At 38.1% G+C, this 19534-nt stretch overlaps 2 protein-coding genes across 2 annotated transcripts; both read left to right on the top strand.

Annotated features, from left to right (window-relative positions):
• The first annotated feature begins 1767 nt into the window (after positions 1-1767).
• LOC137949367 (phytochrome A1-like) lies at positions 1768-5490 on the top strand. The gene is made up of 4 exons (XM_068795439.1): positions 1768-3511; positions 3606-4422; positions 4876-5166; positions 5250-5490. The coding sequence occupies exons 1-4, from the start codon at positions 1783-1785 to the stop codon at positions 5488-5490; spliced, it is 3078 nt and encodes a 1025-aa protein (XP_068651540.1). The 5' UTR covers positions 1768-1782.
• A 6960-nt stretch (positions 5491-12450) lies between these two features.
• On the top strand, positions 12451-19300 carry LOC137949576 (ABC transporter C family member 3-like). The gene is made up of 10 exons (XM_068795656.1): positions 12451-15107; positions 15490-15576; positions 16018-16656; positions 16791-16955; positions 17130-17424; positions 17520-17734; positions 17850-18155; positions 18241-18304; positions 18577-18816; positions 18893-19300. The coding sequence occupies exons 1-10, from the start codon at positions 12672-12674 to the stop codon at positions 19027-19029; spliced, it is 4584 nt and encodes a 1527-aa protein (XP_068651757.1). The 5' UTR covers positions 12451-12671; the 3' UTR covers positions 19030-19300.
• Positions 19301-19534: the final 234 nt, after the last annotated feature.

Here is a 19534-nt window from a genome sequence, read left to right on the forward strand (position 1 = left end):
TTGTTCTTCTCCGTTCCCCTCTGTTCATCCTCTCGCCTCCCCTTTCTCAAAACTGAAAACTTATCATTTCATCTCTTCGTCGCCCCCTCTCTCAAAACCGAAAACTATCATTTCATCTCTTTGTCGCCCTCGTCACCCCCTCTCTCAAAACTTAACCCTATAATTATTTTAATAATTTATTATTTAGTTAATAAGGTCATAAAAAGTATACAAATAAATTATATTTGTAAACTCTAAAATATATTTTTTGTATATTTTTTATTTTTAAATATTTTAAATCCATAGTAAATGGGTAAGAGTTAGATTTTTTCTATTTATAAATATTTTAAATTTCTAAATATTATTAATTTTTAAACAAGGTGATAAAAGTATACAAATAAATTATATTTTTAAACTCTAAAACAATTTTTTTGTATATTTATTTAGTTTATAAATATTTTAAATCGATAATATATGGGTAAAACTTAAGAGTGAGATTTTTAAAATTTATAAATATTTTAAATCCATAATAAATGGGTAAGAGCAAGATTTTTTCTATTTATAAATATTTAAAATTTTAAATATTATTATTTTTTAAATAAGGTGATAAAAAGTATACAAATAAATTTTATTTTTAAACTCTAAAATAACTTTTGTATATATTTTTTAATTTATATATAATTTAAATCGATAATATGTGGGTAAGACTTAAGAGTAAGATTTTTTCTCTTTATAAATATTTTAAATCTAATTATTTTACTTATTTTATTTTATTTTTTAAAATATAAAGTAATAAAAAGTGTAATGATAAATTTTTTAAATAATAAATATTTTAATTGATATTAAATGGTGTTAAATAAGTAAGAGTTATTTTTTTAATTGTTTATTAAAAAAATTAATAATTTTTATTTTATATATAAGGTAATAAAAAGTGTATTTGATTTTTTAAAAATTTATTCTAAATTTTATCATGTATTTCATAAATAAGTTTTTTTAAACTGGTATTTTGGTAAAAAAACCCTTTATTAAATATAACAATATATCATAGATTTTTATATATTAATAATAAAAAATAAGTGTAATTACAAGATTTTGAGTAGCCCTAGTTCCACTTGTCGCAAACTAACAAACACACCTGGTAGCAGAGTTCTACGCGTTGTGTGAATTTTTTTTGTTTATTTTCCAAATTTGATGTAATAGCCAAAGAAGCTGTCTGTTCTTGTGCATGTGATCTGAGACGCTGCGAGATGTCAGAGGAAGCAACAAAGATCAGCAGACTCGATCTGTAGCTTTCGTTTTTATTGTTTAAAAAAACTTATAGCAGTAATCTGTGCTCATCGTCCTGGTTTATCAAGACGGTGGTTCTCTTCCTCCACAGGTTCTTCTTTCATTTGAGTTACTTTATATGTTGAGACTCGAGAGGATCTTATCATTCAATTTGGTTACGTAGATTTGTAATTGCTCTAGTCGCAGTTTCAAAGAAAAGAACAAAAAAAAAAACAGATGTATTCCCGGCAAAATTCTACAAGAATCAAATTCAGGGCGAGGGTTGCGGCACAGACCTCTGCAGATGCGAAGCTCCAAGAAGAGTTTGAGGAGCTCGGCACTTCCTTCGACTACTCGAGGTCAGTGGCCGATAGCAACTCAGTCTCTGCAGAGCAACCGTCTCAGAGAAACGTAGCGTCTTACCTTAACGAAATACAGAAAACCAAACTCATTCAACCGTTCGGATGCTTGTTAGCTCTCGACGTGAACAGTCTCAGAGTGATTGCTTACAGCGAGAACGCCTCAGAAATTCTAACCATGGCGAGTCAGGAGGTGCCGAGCGGCGGTGCCACCCAACCTCTATTGGGCATGGGCACCGACTTGAGAAGTATCTTCACTTCATCCAGCTACGCCGAGCTGGTCAAGGTCTTGCGTGCGGTGGATGTGTCGCTGATGAACCCCGTTTGGGTCCACTGTAGAACTTCCGGCAAGCCCGTGTACGCCATTATTCACCGGGTAACCAGGAGTCTGGTCATAGACTTCGAACCCGTGAGGCCCTACGATACGCCTACGAGCCGCGCTGCCACCCTCCTATCGTACAAGCTTGCTGCTAAGGCCATTTCTCGCTTGCAATCTGTGCCCAACGGCCACTTGGATAAGCTGATCAATACTGCAGTGCGGGAGGTTTTTGAACTCACCGGCTATGATCGGGTCATGGCCTACAAGTTCCACGAAGACGAGCACGGAGAGATAGTTTCCGAGGTGACGGTGCCAGATTTAGAGTCTTACCTGGGTCTACACTACCCAGCCACGGACATCCCTCAGGCTGCTCGGTTCCTGTTTATGAAGAACATGGTCCGAATGATCTGCGATTGCCGGGCGAAGCCCGTGAAGGTTTATCAGGATGAGCAGCTTGGCCAGGACCTTACTCTGTGTGGTTCTACTCTGAGAGCTTCACATAGGTGCCACTTGCAGTACATGGTAAACATGGGTTCAATTGCTTCTCTTGTTATTGCGGTTGTGGTCAATGAAGAAGAGGAAGAGGAGGAAAACCCAGACGAACAGCAATCCAAAAGGAAAAGGCTATGGGGGCTCCTAGTCTGTCACAACACCACCCCGAGATTCGTCCCTTTCCCTCTAAGGTACGCCTGCAAATTTCTTGCTCAAGTCTTGGCAGTTCGTGTCAGGCTAGAACTCGAATTAGAGAGACACAGAAGAGAGAAAGACATTCTGCGCACACAAACACTTCTGTCGGATATGCTTCTGAGGAATGCTCCCACGAGTATCCTCACCCATAGCCCAAACGTTATGGACTTCGTCAAGTGCGACGGGGCCGCTATGTTCTACCAAGACCAAATCTGGCGACTCGGCTTCACTCCAATTGGGTCTGAGATTCGCGAGCTCGCCAAATGGCTTTCCGAACATCATCCCGATTCCACTGGCCTCACTACAGACAGCCTTCATGAAGCTGGCTATCTTAGATCTCCTTTGCTCGGGGACACCGTTTGTGGAATGGCGGCAGTGAAAATAACTTCGCAGGACATGCTTTTCTGGTTCCGTTCCCACGTTGCTACGGAGATTGTATGGGGCGGGGCCAAGCACGACCCTAGTGACATTGATGATGGAAGGCTAATGAACCCAAGATCCTCGTTCAATGCGTTCCTGGAAGTGGTCAAGACGAGGAGTTCACCTTGGAAGGATTACGAGATTGAAGCCATTCATGCTCTGCAACTCGTACTCAGGGGCTCCATCCAAGGGAAAGAGAAAGATGAAATGACGTCAGTCATTAACACCACTCTCCACGACCTTAGAGTTGAAGGGATGGAGGAGTTGCAGGTAGTGACTAAGGAAATGGTTCGGTTAATCGAGATGGCCTCGGTACCCATTCTGTCCGTCGATGTCAATGGTCTGATGAATGGGTGGAACGCCAAAATAGCAGAACTGACAGGCTTATCAGTTGACCAGGCCTTGGGAAAGCATATGCTTACACTCATAGAAAAATCTTCCATAGGCACTGTCCAGAGAATGCTGTGCTGGGCTCTCAGGGGTGTTGATCTTCTCTGTCATTCTTCTTCTTCTTTTCACTTTTCACTTGTCTCTGTTTCTGCTTCTAACATTTTTCTTAATTTGTTCACGAGAAGGCGAGGAGGAGCAAAATGTTGAGTTCCTGACGAAAGCGTTCGGTTCTCGAAGTGATGAGAGTCCTCTCACCTTGATGGCTAATGCCTGCGCGATCAGAGATGTCGGTGGTAACGTGGTAAGTATCTGTTTTGTTGCCCAAGATTTGAGCAGACACAAGAAGGCCAAGGACAAATTCACTCGGATTGAAGGTGATTACAGATCAATTATACAAAACCCAAACCCTCTGATCCCCCCACTGTTCGTTGCTGATGAATATGGGTGGTGCACCGAGTGGAGTACTGCCATGTCTGAGTTGACAGGGTGGGAGAGACACGAGGTGATCGATAAAATGCTTCTTGGGGAAATTTTCGGAACCAACTCAGCCTTCTGTCGTCTGAAAAATCACAAGGCCTTCGTCGCTCTTGGTATTGTGCTTAACAATGCGATGATAGGTCAAGAAACTCAGGAAACTTCATTCGGCTTCTTCGATCGGAATAGCCATTACGTGGATTCTCTACTTTCAACAAGCAAGAAAGTGGACGGAGAAGGCAAGGTTACAGGTGCTATTTGCTTTCTTCATGTAACAAGTCAAAAGCTGCAAGAAGCACTTCACATTCAGAAGCTGTCAGAGCAAAATGCAGAGAAAAGATCGAAACAGTTGGCCTACTTACGACGCGAGATCAGAACTCCTCTGTCTGGTATTAAATCTTTGAGCAACTTAATGGAACGAATTGACTCGAGCAAGGAAGTTAAAGAAGTTTTACGTACTAGTGTCCAATGTCAGAAACAGCTCGAGAATGTCCTCAGTGATTTCGATTTAGACAACATTTTAAAGGGGTACCTCCTTCCTCTTCTCAGGGCTGTGTTTCATTATTATTCTGATCTTTGAAAAAGCTTTACTACATAGATTTCTCATAGATTTAGAAGCCTACCTCTGAATCCTCAAAATTGATTTGACAATGAGCTTCTCTGTTTTTCTTACTTGATTTAAACAACTTTTGTGATGCATCTGTTAGCTGTAGCTCTATTTGGAAACCAGCAGTGAGGTCTGATCTGGAACTTCTAAGCTTGATTAGACTTTCATGTCGTTCTTGATATGCTGCGAAACCAGTTAGAATGCTTGTGTTCTACAATTGAATATGTTCAGAGGTTTTTATTCATAGTCATTCTGCCTTTTATATTAGGGAATGTATGAACTGAAAAATACTAGCAACCCAGTTCACTGCAGTTTTAAATATCCAATTGGTTCGAACAGAATCTAACGCTAATTCTTCATTGAACGCCAAACAGCAATTTGAAAATGAAAACAGTTGGGTTTACTTTGCAAGATGTGTTGAGAACTGCTATGAGTCAAGTAGTGGATGCAAGCAAAGAAAAGGGAATTGAAATTGTCCACGACTCCGAGTCTGAGCACTTAAATGAGTATCTCTACGGGGACGATCTCAGGCTTCAACAAATTTTAGCAAACTTACTGTTAGTTTCTGTGAGTTACACACCAGAGGGTGGACAGATTGAAATGACTCATGACTTGGTCAGAGATAAGTTGGGAAAATGCGTTCTTCTCCTAGACTTGAATCTCAGGTACTACTAAACCTTAAAATTGTTTCGCTTTTGATAAGTGCAAGATGATAATATAGCTTTTGATTGAAACATGTTGGCTACAGGATTACGCATTCAGGTATGGGAATACCTGAAGAGCTGCTCTATCAGATGTTTGAAGATGGTGATAAGATATCCGAGGAGGGTATTGGCCTTCACGTTAGCAGGAAACTGGCGACGCTGATGAATGGAGATGTTCATTACCAGAAGGAAGCAGCAAAAAAGCCTTTCTTCGCAGTTTCTGTGGAACTTGCATCAAGTCCCCACTTTGGAAATGCGAAGCAAAATGAGGATCCGGTTGGGTGAATCAAGAGTCCCCAATTTGTGAAGAAAAGAAAGCGATGTCCAGTACTCGGTCAGTTTTCCTTCTGTTCAGGACTCCGGCCGGTTAGTCCTTTCCAACAGGGGAGAAAAAGGGAAACGAGAATGAGTTTTTTTTTTTTCAAAATCAAGCTATGATTTCTAATGTGACCTCCGCCCTTAACGGGGTTAGTCAACAAACTAAAAATTTGATCTTCATCTTTATCTTCATCTTATACATCTACATAATCTTCATCTTCATCTTATGGCTCAGAGGTAGAACGCGGTTCCATTTTTGCCTTTTTTAATTTTCTTTTACAATAAAAATAATAAAATAACTGCAAGTACATGAAAGCTGGGATCTGCTGATTATTCTCTTCACAGTTTTTTTGAAATCAAGGAATGAGAATTGGGCAAAATGCACATTGAAGCAGTTGCCAACCAAGGCATTAGAATCAGAAGATGAAATAAAGATGAAATAAAGGCAACACTAGAGGAAATAATTTGGCAACATTAGATGAAGGTAGCACTAAAGTAAATGGAAGAGAAACAAGCTCTAGAATGTAAGGGAACTCTTCACTTCTATTATTTATTGTATTTATATCATTGGGTTTAAATAGTCAATTTACAGATTGTAATAATTTATACATGCAATGATTGAGAGAGATTACAGTGATTACGCAATTATAGCGATTACAGGATTTTTAAGATAATGAAAGAATATCTTCCTTCATACGGCAAGAAATCTTAACACTCCCCCTTAAGTTGGTGCATAGATATAACTCATACCCAACTTGTCGAGACAATTGATAAAAGCTCGGTAAGACACTGTTTTGGTTAATACATTGGCAAGTTGATCTTAAGATCGAACACGAGGGGCTTCAATGATTCTTGCTTCTAGTTTTTCCTTGATAAAATGTCTATCAACTTCTACGTGTTTAGTTTTATCATGTTGGATTGGGTTGTGGGCAATATTACATGTTGCCTTACTATCACAGTATAATTTCATAGGACTTGTCTGCTCAATGTGTAGTTCTTGCATCAGATTCTTGATCCATAATAATTCACATATTGCTTTGGCCATTCCCCTATATTTCACTTCAGTTGATGATCTAGCCACCAACTCTTGTTTTTTACTTCTCCAAGTGACCAAATTTCCACCTACAAATGTAAAGTATCCAGATGTAGATCGTCGATCCTCTATTGAACCAACCTAATCGGCATTGGTATAACCTTCAATTTTCAAGTCGCCTCCATTTTTTAATAAAAGTCTTTTCCCTGGAGATGATTTCAAGTAGCGCAGGATACAGTTGATGGCATTCATATGTTCTTCACTTGGAGAGTGCATAAATTGACTAACTACACTTAGTACATAAGCTAAATCTAGTCTGGTATGTGCAAGATATATTAACCTCCCGACTAGTCTTTGATAAAGTTCTTTGTTAGCAAGGATTTGATCTGAATGTGTTCCCAGTTTTAGATTTTCTTCCATGGGAGTACTGGATGAACTACATGTTATCATACCAGTTTCTTTTAACAAGTCCAAAGCATATTTTCGTTGGGATTGAAAATTTCTTCCTTCGATCTTGACACTTCAATACCAAGAAAATATTTTTAAGTAGCCAAGATCTTTCATTTCAAACTCTTTGGCAAGATGACTTTGCAATGCCTTTTTTTCTTCTGGATCATTACCAGTTATTATCATATCATCAACATACACAATAAGAGTTGTGATTGCCTTCTTGTTAGATTTCAGGAAGAGAGTATGATCTGAGTTGCTTTGCTTATATTTGATAGATTTCATAAAATTGGTGAACCTTCCAAACCATGCCCTTGGGGACTACTTCAAACCATATAGGGATTTCTTCAGTTTACATACCTGTTTTGCATCATTTGGTTTGCATAATACATCCATAAGGTAATTCCATATATACTTCTTCTTGGAGATCTCTGTGCAAAAATGCATTTTTAACATCAAATTGATGTAAGGGTCAGTCAATATTCACAGCCAGTTATAGTGGAATTTGAATAGTATTGATTTTGGCCACTAGTGCGCATGTCTCTATGTAATCGATCCCGTAGGTTTGAGTATATCGCCTCGCTTTGAACCTTTCAATGGTGCGATCGACTTTACATTTAATGGTAAATACCCACCTGCATTTGACTGGTGTCTTTCCTACAGGTAGGTCAACCACTTCCCATGTTGAATTCTTTTGGAGGGACCTCATTTCTTCATTCATAATTTCTTTTCACTTAGGATCTTTTAAGGTTTCCTGCACACTATTAGGAATAGATATAACAGATAATCGATTCACAAATACTTTATTTGCCTTTGACAATCTATGATAAAACACAAAATTATGCATAAGATACTGAGATTTAGAAGTGAGAAGAGGTTCATAATTGACTTTAGATTTTCCTCTTGTGGTTTGATGAGGTAGCACTCTTAGTTGAGTTTCGGAACTTACCTGAAGCTCAGTCATGGACTCGGACTCAGAAAACAATTAATCCACTGGTACATTATGAAGGGGGAAAGATGTCAACTGAGACTTTGGTTGCATCACTACCATATGGTCTTGTTTGTTTCCATCATGTGAATCATGCTCATTTGTATCATTTTGATGTTCAATGTTGTAAATCTGAATACTTACCATTTGTAGTATCCAAAGTGTCCAAATGATGATTAAGCGGGAGGGGGGGGGGGGGGGGGGGGGGAGGCAGGGTGGGTTTAGTCAACTTGAAGTCCGAGATGAAGATCAACCGCATGACGCACTTCATCAATTGAAGTCGTTAGTAGAGCGCATATGACATTTCATCTGGATAATGGGGATGAAGCAATCCTTCATCTACGTTTTAAAATCCTTCATCTCATTGAAGACCATTTTTTATCTTCTTCGAGATGAAGGACGTGCGTGGCTTGGTTTTTTTTCCCTCTCTCTCTCGCGCGTCCTCATTTCCCTTTTTTTCCTCCCTCTCTCGTCTCCCTGCGCCCCCGACGTCGCTGCTCCCTCTCTTCTCTCGGACTCTCGTCTTCGGCCTCCATCTCTGCCCCTCTCGTCTCCAGCCTCCGTCTCTCGGACTCGCCCTCTCTCTCGCACCCCCTCTCTCGTCTCCGTGCCTCCCTCTCTTCTCTCAGACTCACTCTCCGTTTTTCTCTCTCGCTTCTCTCTCTCTCTAATCCCTCTCGACCTCCCTTTCTTCTCTCTCTTCTCCCTTTCAACCTCCCACTCCCTTCTCTCTGTCTCGCTATTCGCCTTTCCCCCAAAATGGCTTCCGATTTCGTTCGATTTCGCCATTTCGATTTTGATTTTCTTCGATTTTGACATTTGGGCATCGATTGCTTAATTTCTACTTCGATTAGGCATCGATTTCCCCATTCGGCATTGATTTAACCCTTCGGTTTCGCTTTTTCCCAAATTTTAGAAGGTATGACTAAACTCTAATTTTTTTCATTAAATTAGTGTTTTATTTGATTTAATTTTATTTTGCAGTGCCTAATTGGGGGTTATTTGTGCATATTTGTGGGATTTTTCAGTGCCCTCCATTTTAATGTAATCTTCCAGTCGCTGGGAGAAGACGAGACCTTCAATTCACTGGTGCACGTAGATAAGTTTGCATCTCGTTGTTAATGGAGGGCAATACAATTTAGTTTCACAAGAAAGGAATTAGAACCAACTTATTTCTATTGCCACTCGAGATAGGTAAATAGAATAGATAGTCATTTTTTCACACACAGTTTGCATTATCAGGGGTAGGTATATTTCCCAAATTCCCTTCTAAGCTGAACTATTTTGCTAATACTTTGTTCTATTCTGAGAGAAAAACATAACCCATTTGAACAAGATGGGTCACTTCATGGAAGATCTGCTTTACGAGATAAAACTGGGGACTGGCGAGCTGCCTCGATCATTCTAGGTAATCAATTACTATGGAACTGATCAGCTGAGATTGCAGGGATATGTTTAATAACTAAAAGAAGTTGATATCATTAAAATGTCAAAGCATCATGCTGCAGAATTTTTCATTGATGATGCTATTTATTGCAGGGGTGGAGTGCTTGGAGAGTTCGACTTACTATGGGATTGCAACAAATTTGGTTACTTATCTTGACAAGATCGTTCTTGCTTACCTCTATCTTGGGAGCTATTATGGCTGATTCATATTGGGGAAGATACCAAACTATCTTCATATCTGCTTTAATTTACTTGTTGGTAATCTACTTGTTGTGTGACCATTCACCATATCTTTTAGATTAGATAACCAAACCTTACCAAAGGTGTAATGTATCTCCCAGGGAACAGTAATTGTCACTCTTTCGGGTGGCGAACTCGGTGGAGGAGGTGATGCGGTCCAATTAGGTGCAATGGATGATACAGACAACGATGATTGCGATGGTCTTGAGGATGAGAGTAGCCAAGTAACAAACTTTCGGAGGCAGCGTGCATTAGAATCCACAAGAGCTGCACAATTTCGAGATGCCATATTGACTTCCATGTGAAACGATAAATGATGGTTGTATCTTATTACTTTTGAACATGTGTCGTTCATATGTACTAAACTTATAACTTGATGATTTTAATATTAAAAGCACGAACTCGTTATTTGAATAATCTTTGTTTTAGGTTATTAATAAAGTTGTATATGTATTTATTTATTATTTTTGTACAATTTTATTACTATATTAAACTTCATATTTAAGTATCTGGTAAATAAAATATAATTAAAGTATGCATTTGATTAATTAATTACTTTTAGTTTTGTGAAAATATATTATTAATTAATACCATGTAAAAATCTATCGTATGTTATTAATATAATATTTTTATTTATTAATCATATTTATTTTTTATTTACTCTATTGTATTAGTGATTTAATAGTGGTAATTAAAATATTGTTAACTCAAGCACTTGGTTTAATTAATTCATTTTTATAATTAATAAAATCAATGGTTTTAAATTTCGAAGATGAAGATGAACTTGTTCACACTAACACCCATTTTGAAAATGAAGATCATGTAGATGCATAAGATGAAGATAAAGATGAAGATGAAGATGAACTTCAAATTTCTAGTTTGTTGACTAACCAAAAGGGTCTACAATTCAATCTTATTCTCCCCTGAATTGAAGATTCAGGAGTAGAATAATACATGTTATCTTCGTGAACTACCTCATCAAGAGTGACATACAATTTGTGAGAGTGAGGATAATAACAATGATAACCTTTATGATGTTGAACATAACCAACAAAGTCACACTTGAGAGCTCGGGGTTTTAATTTATTTCTCAATGGCTACACACCTAAAAACTCTAGGTGGCAGCGCACTCGAGGGTATTTGGTTGATAAGATAAACTATAATTGTGATGGCTTCACCCCCGTGGTTAGTAGACATATGAGTTTCAAACAAGGAAACACGAACAACCTTAAGAAGGTGGCGGTTTTTTTTGCTCTGCAACCCTATTTTGCTGAGGGGTATAAGGACAAGTAGTTTGATGAGTAATACCATGATCATCTAGATATTATTTCAAACCTTGATTAACAAAAGCATCATCAATATAATTTTCATAGCTTAAAAAATTATCATTAAATAAACAACTACCTAATAAATTGAAATACTTAAGGCTGTGTTTGGAACACAGAAAGTGAAGAGAAAAGAAAAGAAAAAAAGTTTCTTTTATTTTATTTGGATGCTCATGGAAAATGAGAGAGAAAATGAAAGAGAAATGTAGTTTCACTTGTTTGGATATACGTGAAAAAGAAAAAAAAGAAAAAATAGTAAATATTTTAAAATTTTGATAATTAAAATTTCTTCTCAAGTTTCTATTTCTTTTATTTTTCCCCAAATTCTATTATTTTGTGAAAAAAATTATTAACTAATTTCTCTCTTATTTTCTTTTCTTTCAATGATTCTCTTCCAAACAATAAAAAATACCTTTTTTCTCATTATTCTTGTCAGGTTCCAAACTTGCCCTAAGTATCCTTAATATATATATATAAAGTAATAAATTATGTTTAAATATAATTTATGATTTTACCCTCTTTTCAAATTAAAGTCTTTTATAGTTAATTTTATACATGAATAACACAATAAATTTTATTAATAAAAATTAGAGAAAGTAATAATAAATTTTTTGATATTTTAAGTTAAGAGTGTGAGTGGATTTGGATTTGGATTTGGTGAAAAGGAAGTGAGAATTTTATTGAATTGATAGCAGTCAATGATTTTCTTTTATAGAAAGAAATTTTAAATATTTTCTATTTCAGATTTTGCCTTTTGGTTCACGATTCTATATCCAGATGTCAGTAAAATGGTAAACGGTTTCTGGTTTTCGCCGTTGTTACTCCTTGAATCAAGGAAGAAGAGCTCATATCGATCTAATAAAAGATCGATTCCTCGATCAGGAGAGACGGAGAGTCTCAGAACTCAGAAGACACCGAAATTCTAAATTTTCGTACTAGTTTGGTTTTATTCAAATTTTCTGACGCCCATTATAGACTCCTGCCCCAATCTCTTTTCCCCGAATACTGAATTTTCTTCTTCGGTACAGGTGATTCACTGAATCGATATAAGATTCGTCGATTGCAGCCGATACGTCTCAATCAAGAGTGAAAATTTCCCAAGTCCGGAGTCTCTTTCTGTTTCTGTTTCTGTTTCTAGTCAATCATTCCCATGTCCCTACTTTTGTCTATCCTTTTATCAATAATAATGTCATCGTAGACTTTTTCCACCGCGTTTTTTATGCAGCGAGCCGGCAATTAATGAAAGTTCAACGGGAGAGATAGGCCGTTTTCTTCAGTGTGAACTTCGGTGTCTCCGGTAAGCGTCAGTCATGAGATCCTAACAGTAAAAGATTGTGAACTGTCGAATCTGTTTTCTTCTTCAGAAAATAAATTTTACTAGTAAATGCTCCCACCCTGTGGCGCCTTCTTTCTTGGAAGGTGTCTCCCCACTTGTGATTTATATTTTTCTCTTGCGTTGGCTTCTCCGCCCGCTCGCTTCCCTCGGCTTGCCCACCAAGTAATCTCATATCAACCCGGCCTTTTGACTATCTGACCCCCCTGCTCTCTCTGTCTCTCTCAACTCCCACTCCGAGTATCTTCCCCGGCAAGTTTTCTTATGGTATATATTCGGTCTTCGCTCCGTTGAGTCAGAAAACGCAACGCAGTATCTCAACGTTAGCCGGAAAGAATGTTGACGGGAAGCATGGTTTCGTGTGAGAACCACTTAAACGGTACTTTCTTTTTCTTCTGTCAATCTGTTCTAAACTCGAAAACAGTCAGTTCTGTTCTCCGCGAACCCACTTTTCTTCTTCATGGCCTCTCTGTTCTATCTAGCCTTGTTCTCTTACTTGTTCTTTCTCTTACATGCGCTTGTAAGAGCTTTAACCTTACTGGCTCTCCGCAACTGAGGAACGAGAGGCCAAGGAACAGCAGTTTCTTACACTACACGGCCACCCTCCTCACGACTGTGGGCCTCTCTTTGTTTTATTTATCTCTCTGCATTTTTACCTACTTTTGGTATAAAGACGGTTGGTGTGATGAGAAACTTTTTGTCCAGTCAGACTTGATGCTTAGAACTCTTGTCTGGGCTGCAATCTCAGCATTTCTTTATTTTAAGTTCTCTAATTCTTTGCAAAAGCAATTTCCTACCTTTCTAAGGATCTGGTGGTGTTTGTATCTCACGCTGTCTTGTTCCAGCCTTGTCATTGACATTATTTATCTAAGTGAAAGCAGAATTTTAGCTATCCATGTGTGGGTTTTGGATTCAGTTTCGGTTGTCACGAGTCTGTTCCTTTGCTATGCTGGATTCTTCGGAAGGGAGAACGAAGAAGAGGCAACACTACTTCATGAACCTCTATTAAATGGTGATGCTAAGGGGGCTTGTGAGAGTGATGGCAAAGATAACATTACTCCTTATGCAAATGCAAATTTTCTTAGCGTTCTTACTTTCTCTTGGATGGGTTCTCTGCTTAAAGTAGGTAGTAGGAAAGCACTGGACCTTGACGATGTTCCTCAACTTGCTAGTGCTGATAGTGTCAAAGGGCTCTTCCCTATCTTTAAGGCTAAGCTTGAGCAAGAGACCGAGTGCAGTAATGACCATAGCTCCGGTACTGCAACCACTAATAATGAAGTGGGAACAATGAAATTGGCAAAAACATTGCTCTTTTCATTAAAAAGGGATATTGTATGGACAGCTTTAGTCTCAATCACTTATACTGTTGCTTCTTATGCGGGTCCCTACCTGATTGAAGATTTTGTTCGCTGTCTGAATGGTCAGCAAAAATTTGCAAACGAAGGATATGCTTTGGTTTCTGCATTTTTCATAGCAAAAATCGTTGAATGCCTTGCACAGAGACTTTGGTTTTTTAGACTACAAGTAGTGGGCATTCGGGTTCGTGCAGTCCTCATTGCTATGATTTACAGAAAGGGACTTACTCTGTCAATGCAGTCTAGACAAAGTCACACCAGTGGCGAGATTATCAATTTCATGACTGTGGATGCTGAAAGGGTTGGGGATTTTAGTTGGTACATGCATGATCTATGGATGATTCCTCTGCAAGTTGGCCTAGCTTTGCTGATCTTGTACAAGAATCTTGGGTTAGCTTCTGTTGCAGCTTTAGTGGCCACCATCCTGATTATGTTGGCAAATGCACCTTTGGGCAAGTTACAAGAGAATTATCAAGAGAAATTAATGAAATCGAAAGATGTGAGAATGAAGGCAACTTCTGAGATTCTGAGGAACATGAGAGTTCTCAAGCTTCAAGCTTGGGAGATGAAGTTCTTGTCCAAGATAACTGAGCTTAGAAATAATGAGGCAAATTGGTTAAAGAAATACTTGTATACCACCGCCATTGTCACGTTTGTCTTCTGGGGTGCTCCAACATTTGTCTCTGTAGTCACATTTGGGTCCTGTATGCTAATGGGGATACCCTTGGAATCTGGGAAGATTCTGTCTGCTCTTGCAACTTTTAGAATATTACAAGAACCTATCTATAATCTCCCGGATACAATCTCTATGGTTGTTCAGACAAAGGTTTCTCTAGATAGAATCTCATCATTCGTTCGCCTCAAGGATCTTCAGCCAGATGTGGTGGAGAAGCTTCCTAGAGATTCCTCTGATGTGGCAGTTGAAGTTAGTAATGGGGTATTTTCTTGGGACCCCTCTTCAGAAATTCCCACTCTCAAAGATTTGAATTTCAGAGTATCTCATGGCATGAGAGTGGCTGTATGTGGCATTGTTGGTTCAGGCAAGTCCTCCTTGCTATCATGCATCTTAGGTGAAGTTCCAAAGATATCCGGAACTGTTACATTGAGGGGAACCAAGGCTTATGTGTCCCAATCACCTTGGATTCAGAGTGGAAAAATTGTAGACAATGTTCTCTTTGGCAAGGAAATGAATAGGGAGAGATATGATAGTGTTCTAGAAGCATGTTCCTTGAAGAAAGACTTAGAGATTCTACCTTTTGGAGACCAGACTGTCATTGGAGAGAGGGGTATCAATTTGAGTGGGGGGCAAAAACAAAGAATACAGATTGCACGGGCTTTATACCAAGATTCAGATATTTATTTATTTGATGATCCTTTCAGTGCTGTTGATGCTCACACAGGGACACACCTCTTCAAGGTAAGTCTCCTGTCTTGGCTTCTTTTTCCATGTCAGATAGTTTTTGTTTTCTTGAAAGTTTACTATGTATCCACAACGAATATGAGTGAGCTTAGTTCCATTAGAGTTATTTTAAAGCGATGAGGTAAATCTTATTACACCGGATATCATGTACTTCTTCCTATTCAGAAATTGAACAACTCAAAATATTGTTGATCTACAAGGCTGATCAGAAAAGGATATGTATCATAGATCAGAATGTTAGCAAAGGATTCATGCAGCTGATTCCAACCTAGTTAGGACAAGACTGATGTTGTTGATGATGAATAAATCAATATCATGATTTTTTCCAACTTAGATTTTAGATTCTGTGGAATCGTCTAACCTCTAGTGTGTATGGCAGGAATGTCTTCTTGGAATTTTAGGTTCAAAAACAGTAATCTATGTTACTCATCAAGTGGAATTCTTACCAGCAGCTGACCTTATTTTGGTGAGTTCAGTTTTTTTTTTTTTTTTTTTCCGTTATTGGCCAAGTGGTTGAATGTGTATTTGGTACTGGGAAACACTGTTCATATCCTGGCCTTTAATTTCACTGATAATGACCTTGTCCAAGATTCATTTTGCATTTTGACACTGAACTGGATTTGGGATGTCATAGAAACCTTTATTTTTTATCGAATGTTACATAAATTTTAAGGTAACAATTATCTAATTTAAAATCTTCTTAGAGTGCAATATATGAAAAAATCATATGTTGGTTTACTAAGTGAATCACACAAAAAATGATTATTACCCTTCCATACATGATAAAGAATACCGCATTTCTGAGGTTGTAGGTCTAGAATAGGTGTGCGGACCCTGGGTGTTAGTCTCTTATGTTCTTAGTACAAGAATGTGCAAGTAAAGATTATGTAAGCTCATGTTTGGACAGGTCATGAAAGAGGGAAGGATTACGCAAGCAGGAAAGTATGAAGAAATACTTGCTTCTGGAACTGATTTTGTGGAACTGGTTAATGCTCATAATCAAGCTTTATTGTCTCTTGTTGACTCAAAAAGTTCAGAGATAAGCGAGGAAGATGGACCTCATTGTGCAGAGAGCAGCACACAGGCCCTCAGTGGTGAAGGGCAGAAAAGAGAAGAGAGTAGCAAAACTGATGAAATAGGAGGGCAAAATGGTCAGCTTGTTCAAGAAGAAGAGAGAGAGAAAGGTCGTGTTAGTCTGTCAGTCTATTGGAAATATCTTAATGCATCATATGGAGGAGCTCTTGTTCCCTGTATCCTGTTGGCTCAGATTCTGTTTCAGGTCCTTCAGATTGGTAGTAATTATTGGATGGCTTGGGCATCTCCAGTGTCAAAGAACACGGAGCCTCCTGTTGGCGGTGTCATGCTTATCCTCGTATATGTTGTGTTAGCACTTGGAAGCTCGTTATGTATCTTACTGAGAGCTGTACTTCTGGTGACAGCTGGATATAAGACCGCTACCATATTATTCAATAAAATGCATTTAGCCGTTTTTCGTGCTCCCATGTCATTCTTTGATTCAACCCCGAGTGGACGTATCCTGAACAGAGTGCGTAAAAACTTTTCTCTTGCATTTCATTCTGGTTATTTTGTATTGGCAACTTGTAACTTTGAATAGCTATTTCTGAATTGATGCAAGAATTCAAACTTTTTGTTGAAGTGAGCTGCCATTTTCTGTTCCAGGCTTCTACTGATCAAAGTGCTGTGGATATGCAAATTCCGTTCCACATAGGGTCATTTGCTTTTTCAATGATACAGCTTGTGGGTATTATTGCAGTAATGTCACAGGTTGCATGGGAGGTTTTTTTAATCTTTATTCCTGTTGGAGCAATTTGTTTATGGTATCAGGTACTTTCTATTGATATACTTTTTTCTTCAGAAAATAAGTTCATCTTACTTTTTTTCAACATTGGAGTACTTTTTATTGAATGTAATAGTTTTCAGTCTTTAGTTTGGAGTTTCATTCAATATAAACCATCATGAGTTTAACCTATATAAAATGTTGATTTTCTTATCCTACAGCAATATTACATACCAACATCACGAGAACTTGCCCGTCTGATTGGAGTTTGTAAAGCTCCCAACATACAACATTTTGCAGAGTCTTTATCTGGGTCGTCAACCATTAGGAGCTTTGACCAAGAAGCAAGATTCATTGAGACAAATTACGATTTAATTGATGGATATGCCAGACCCAAGTTTCATAATGCTGGTGCAATGGAATGGCTGTGCTTTCGTTTGGATATGTTTTCATCTCTTACATTTGCCTTCTCTTTGATCTTTTTGATTTCTATGCCAAAGGGGATAATTAACCCAGGTAAATGAACTGTATATTTAGAACATGTTTGGCCTTATGCAAAAATGGTAAGGAATTCATTCTTGCTCTTTTCCCCTCATTTTTCTTCCTTGCAGGTATTGCTGGTTTAGCAGTAACTTACGGGCTTAATTTGAACATGATACTAGCTTGGGTTATATGGAATCTATGCAACCTTGAAAACAAAATTATCTCTGTTGAGAGAATTTTCCAATACGCTTCTATTCCTAGTGAACCACCTCTTGTTATAGAAACCAGTAGGCCAGACTTGAGCTGGCCATCTTATGGAGAAGTTGATATTCGTGGTCTCCAGGTGCTTTTCTTGTCCCATGTATAGCTGAAATTCTTCATCCATTACCTGATCATGAGATTATGAACATCCTGTGTTCTCATTTATTGTCTTTGTCGTCATTAAAACATGGGTGCAGGTCCGTTACGCAGCACATATGCCTCTTGTTTTGAAAGGTCTAACTTGTGTTTTCCCTGGAGGACTAAAGACTGGTATTGTAGGCAGAACAGGTAGTGGAAAGTCTACTCTCATACAGGCACTTTTCCGTATTGTGGATCCAACAGCTGGTCAAATCCTAATAGATGGGATCAACATTTCAACCATTGGTCTGCATGACTTACGGTCTAGACTGAGTATCATCCCGCAAGACCCTACCATGTTTGAAGGGACAGTACGAAGCAACCTTGATCCTCTCGAAGAGCACACAGATGAACAAATTTGGGAGGTGGTTTTCTTGATATGTATATCGTAGAAGTATTCTTCATTTCAACATCTTTACTATTAGCTGATGCTGCTGCATTTGTCTGTAGGCTCTAGATGGGTGTCAGCTTGGCGAAGAAATAAGGAGGAAGGAAGGAAAACTTGATTCTTCAGGTTTGATCTCTTTTTAATTACTTTGTTCAAGTGGCCGCATTTGAATTGAAAAAGCATGTTTATGTGGAAGAACGCTTTGAAATTGTATGTCATATGCGGCCTAGCAACAGCAGCCAAAGTTTTAAGGGCCTCACAATCTCCTATTATACAAGAAAGATAAAATAAAATCCATTTTTAATTTTGGGATTGATCCTGGTTTTAGGCATATATATGGGTGTGAGAACAACCTTTTATTTGGTTTTTTGTACTCAGTAGTCTTGTATTTGTTGCAGTGGCTGAAAATGGAGAGAACTGGAGTGTGGGCCAGAGACAGCTAGTCTGTCTTGGTCGGGTCTTATTGAAGAAAAGCAAGATTCTGGTGCTTGATGAAGCAACTGCATCGGTGGATACAGCTACTGATAACCTAATTCAGCAAACATTAAGGCAACACTTTGCTGATTCTAGTGTCATCACAATAGCACATAGAATAACATCTGTCATTGATAGTGATGTTGTAGCCCTTCTTGATAATGGTTAGTATTTCATGAAATTATGTTCTATGCTTTCTCAACTATTTCCATTAGTCTTGATTTTATGGTTTCTGTGCAGGTATGATTGAAGAGTTTGATTCCCCAGCTAAGTTGCTTGAGAACAAGTCTTCTTTGTTCTCCAAACTCGTGGCAGAGTACACTTCAAGGTCTAGTTCCAGTTTTGAGGAGCTAGTAAATGTGAAAGACAAACAATAATGCGGATTACAGCCAGAATGGTATCTCACCTGATTGATGATGACGATTGAATGAGATGAACATCCAAGATTTTGATTTCATGGCTGCAGGAACGTTGCCGACGAAGACATGAGGTTTGGTATTAAAACTGAACCTGCCATGAAACTGGTAGGATGGTTGGTTGGTTTTGATATAACTGGTTAGATTATAAGTTGAACAAAGTGAGATGTTATCATTATATTTTTCTGGTATTTTTTTTATTTTATTTAGTTTTTGAAACGATCTAATAGTTTCTTTCTCTTGCCTGAGAGAGGTTTTTAATCTAGAATTTTATATTCTCTTAATCATTAATAAAGGTAGGTTGAGGATGGGTGGGGAGGGAAGGAAGAGGAGAAAAGAGAAAAGAGAAAAGAGAGGGAATGAAAGAGAGGGAGGGGGGGCGGGTGGGTAAGGAAGAAAACCGTCATGTCATCTATGATTTTCCAAATGAGGGAAAAAAAAATTAGGTCATTTTTTTGCTTGAAAT

Source organism: Aristolochia californica, unplaced genomic scaffold, assembly GCF_029961685.1.
Source record: "Aristolochia californica isolate CCGP_79_NKW_82.1479 unplaced genomic scaffold, dmAriCali1.0.hap1 SCAF_14, whole genome shotgun sequence".
Taxonomy (NCBI): Eukaryota; Viridiplantae; Streptophyta; class Magnoliopsida; order Piperales; family Aristolochiaceae; genus Aristolochia; species Aristolochia californica.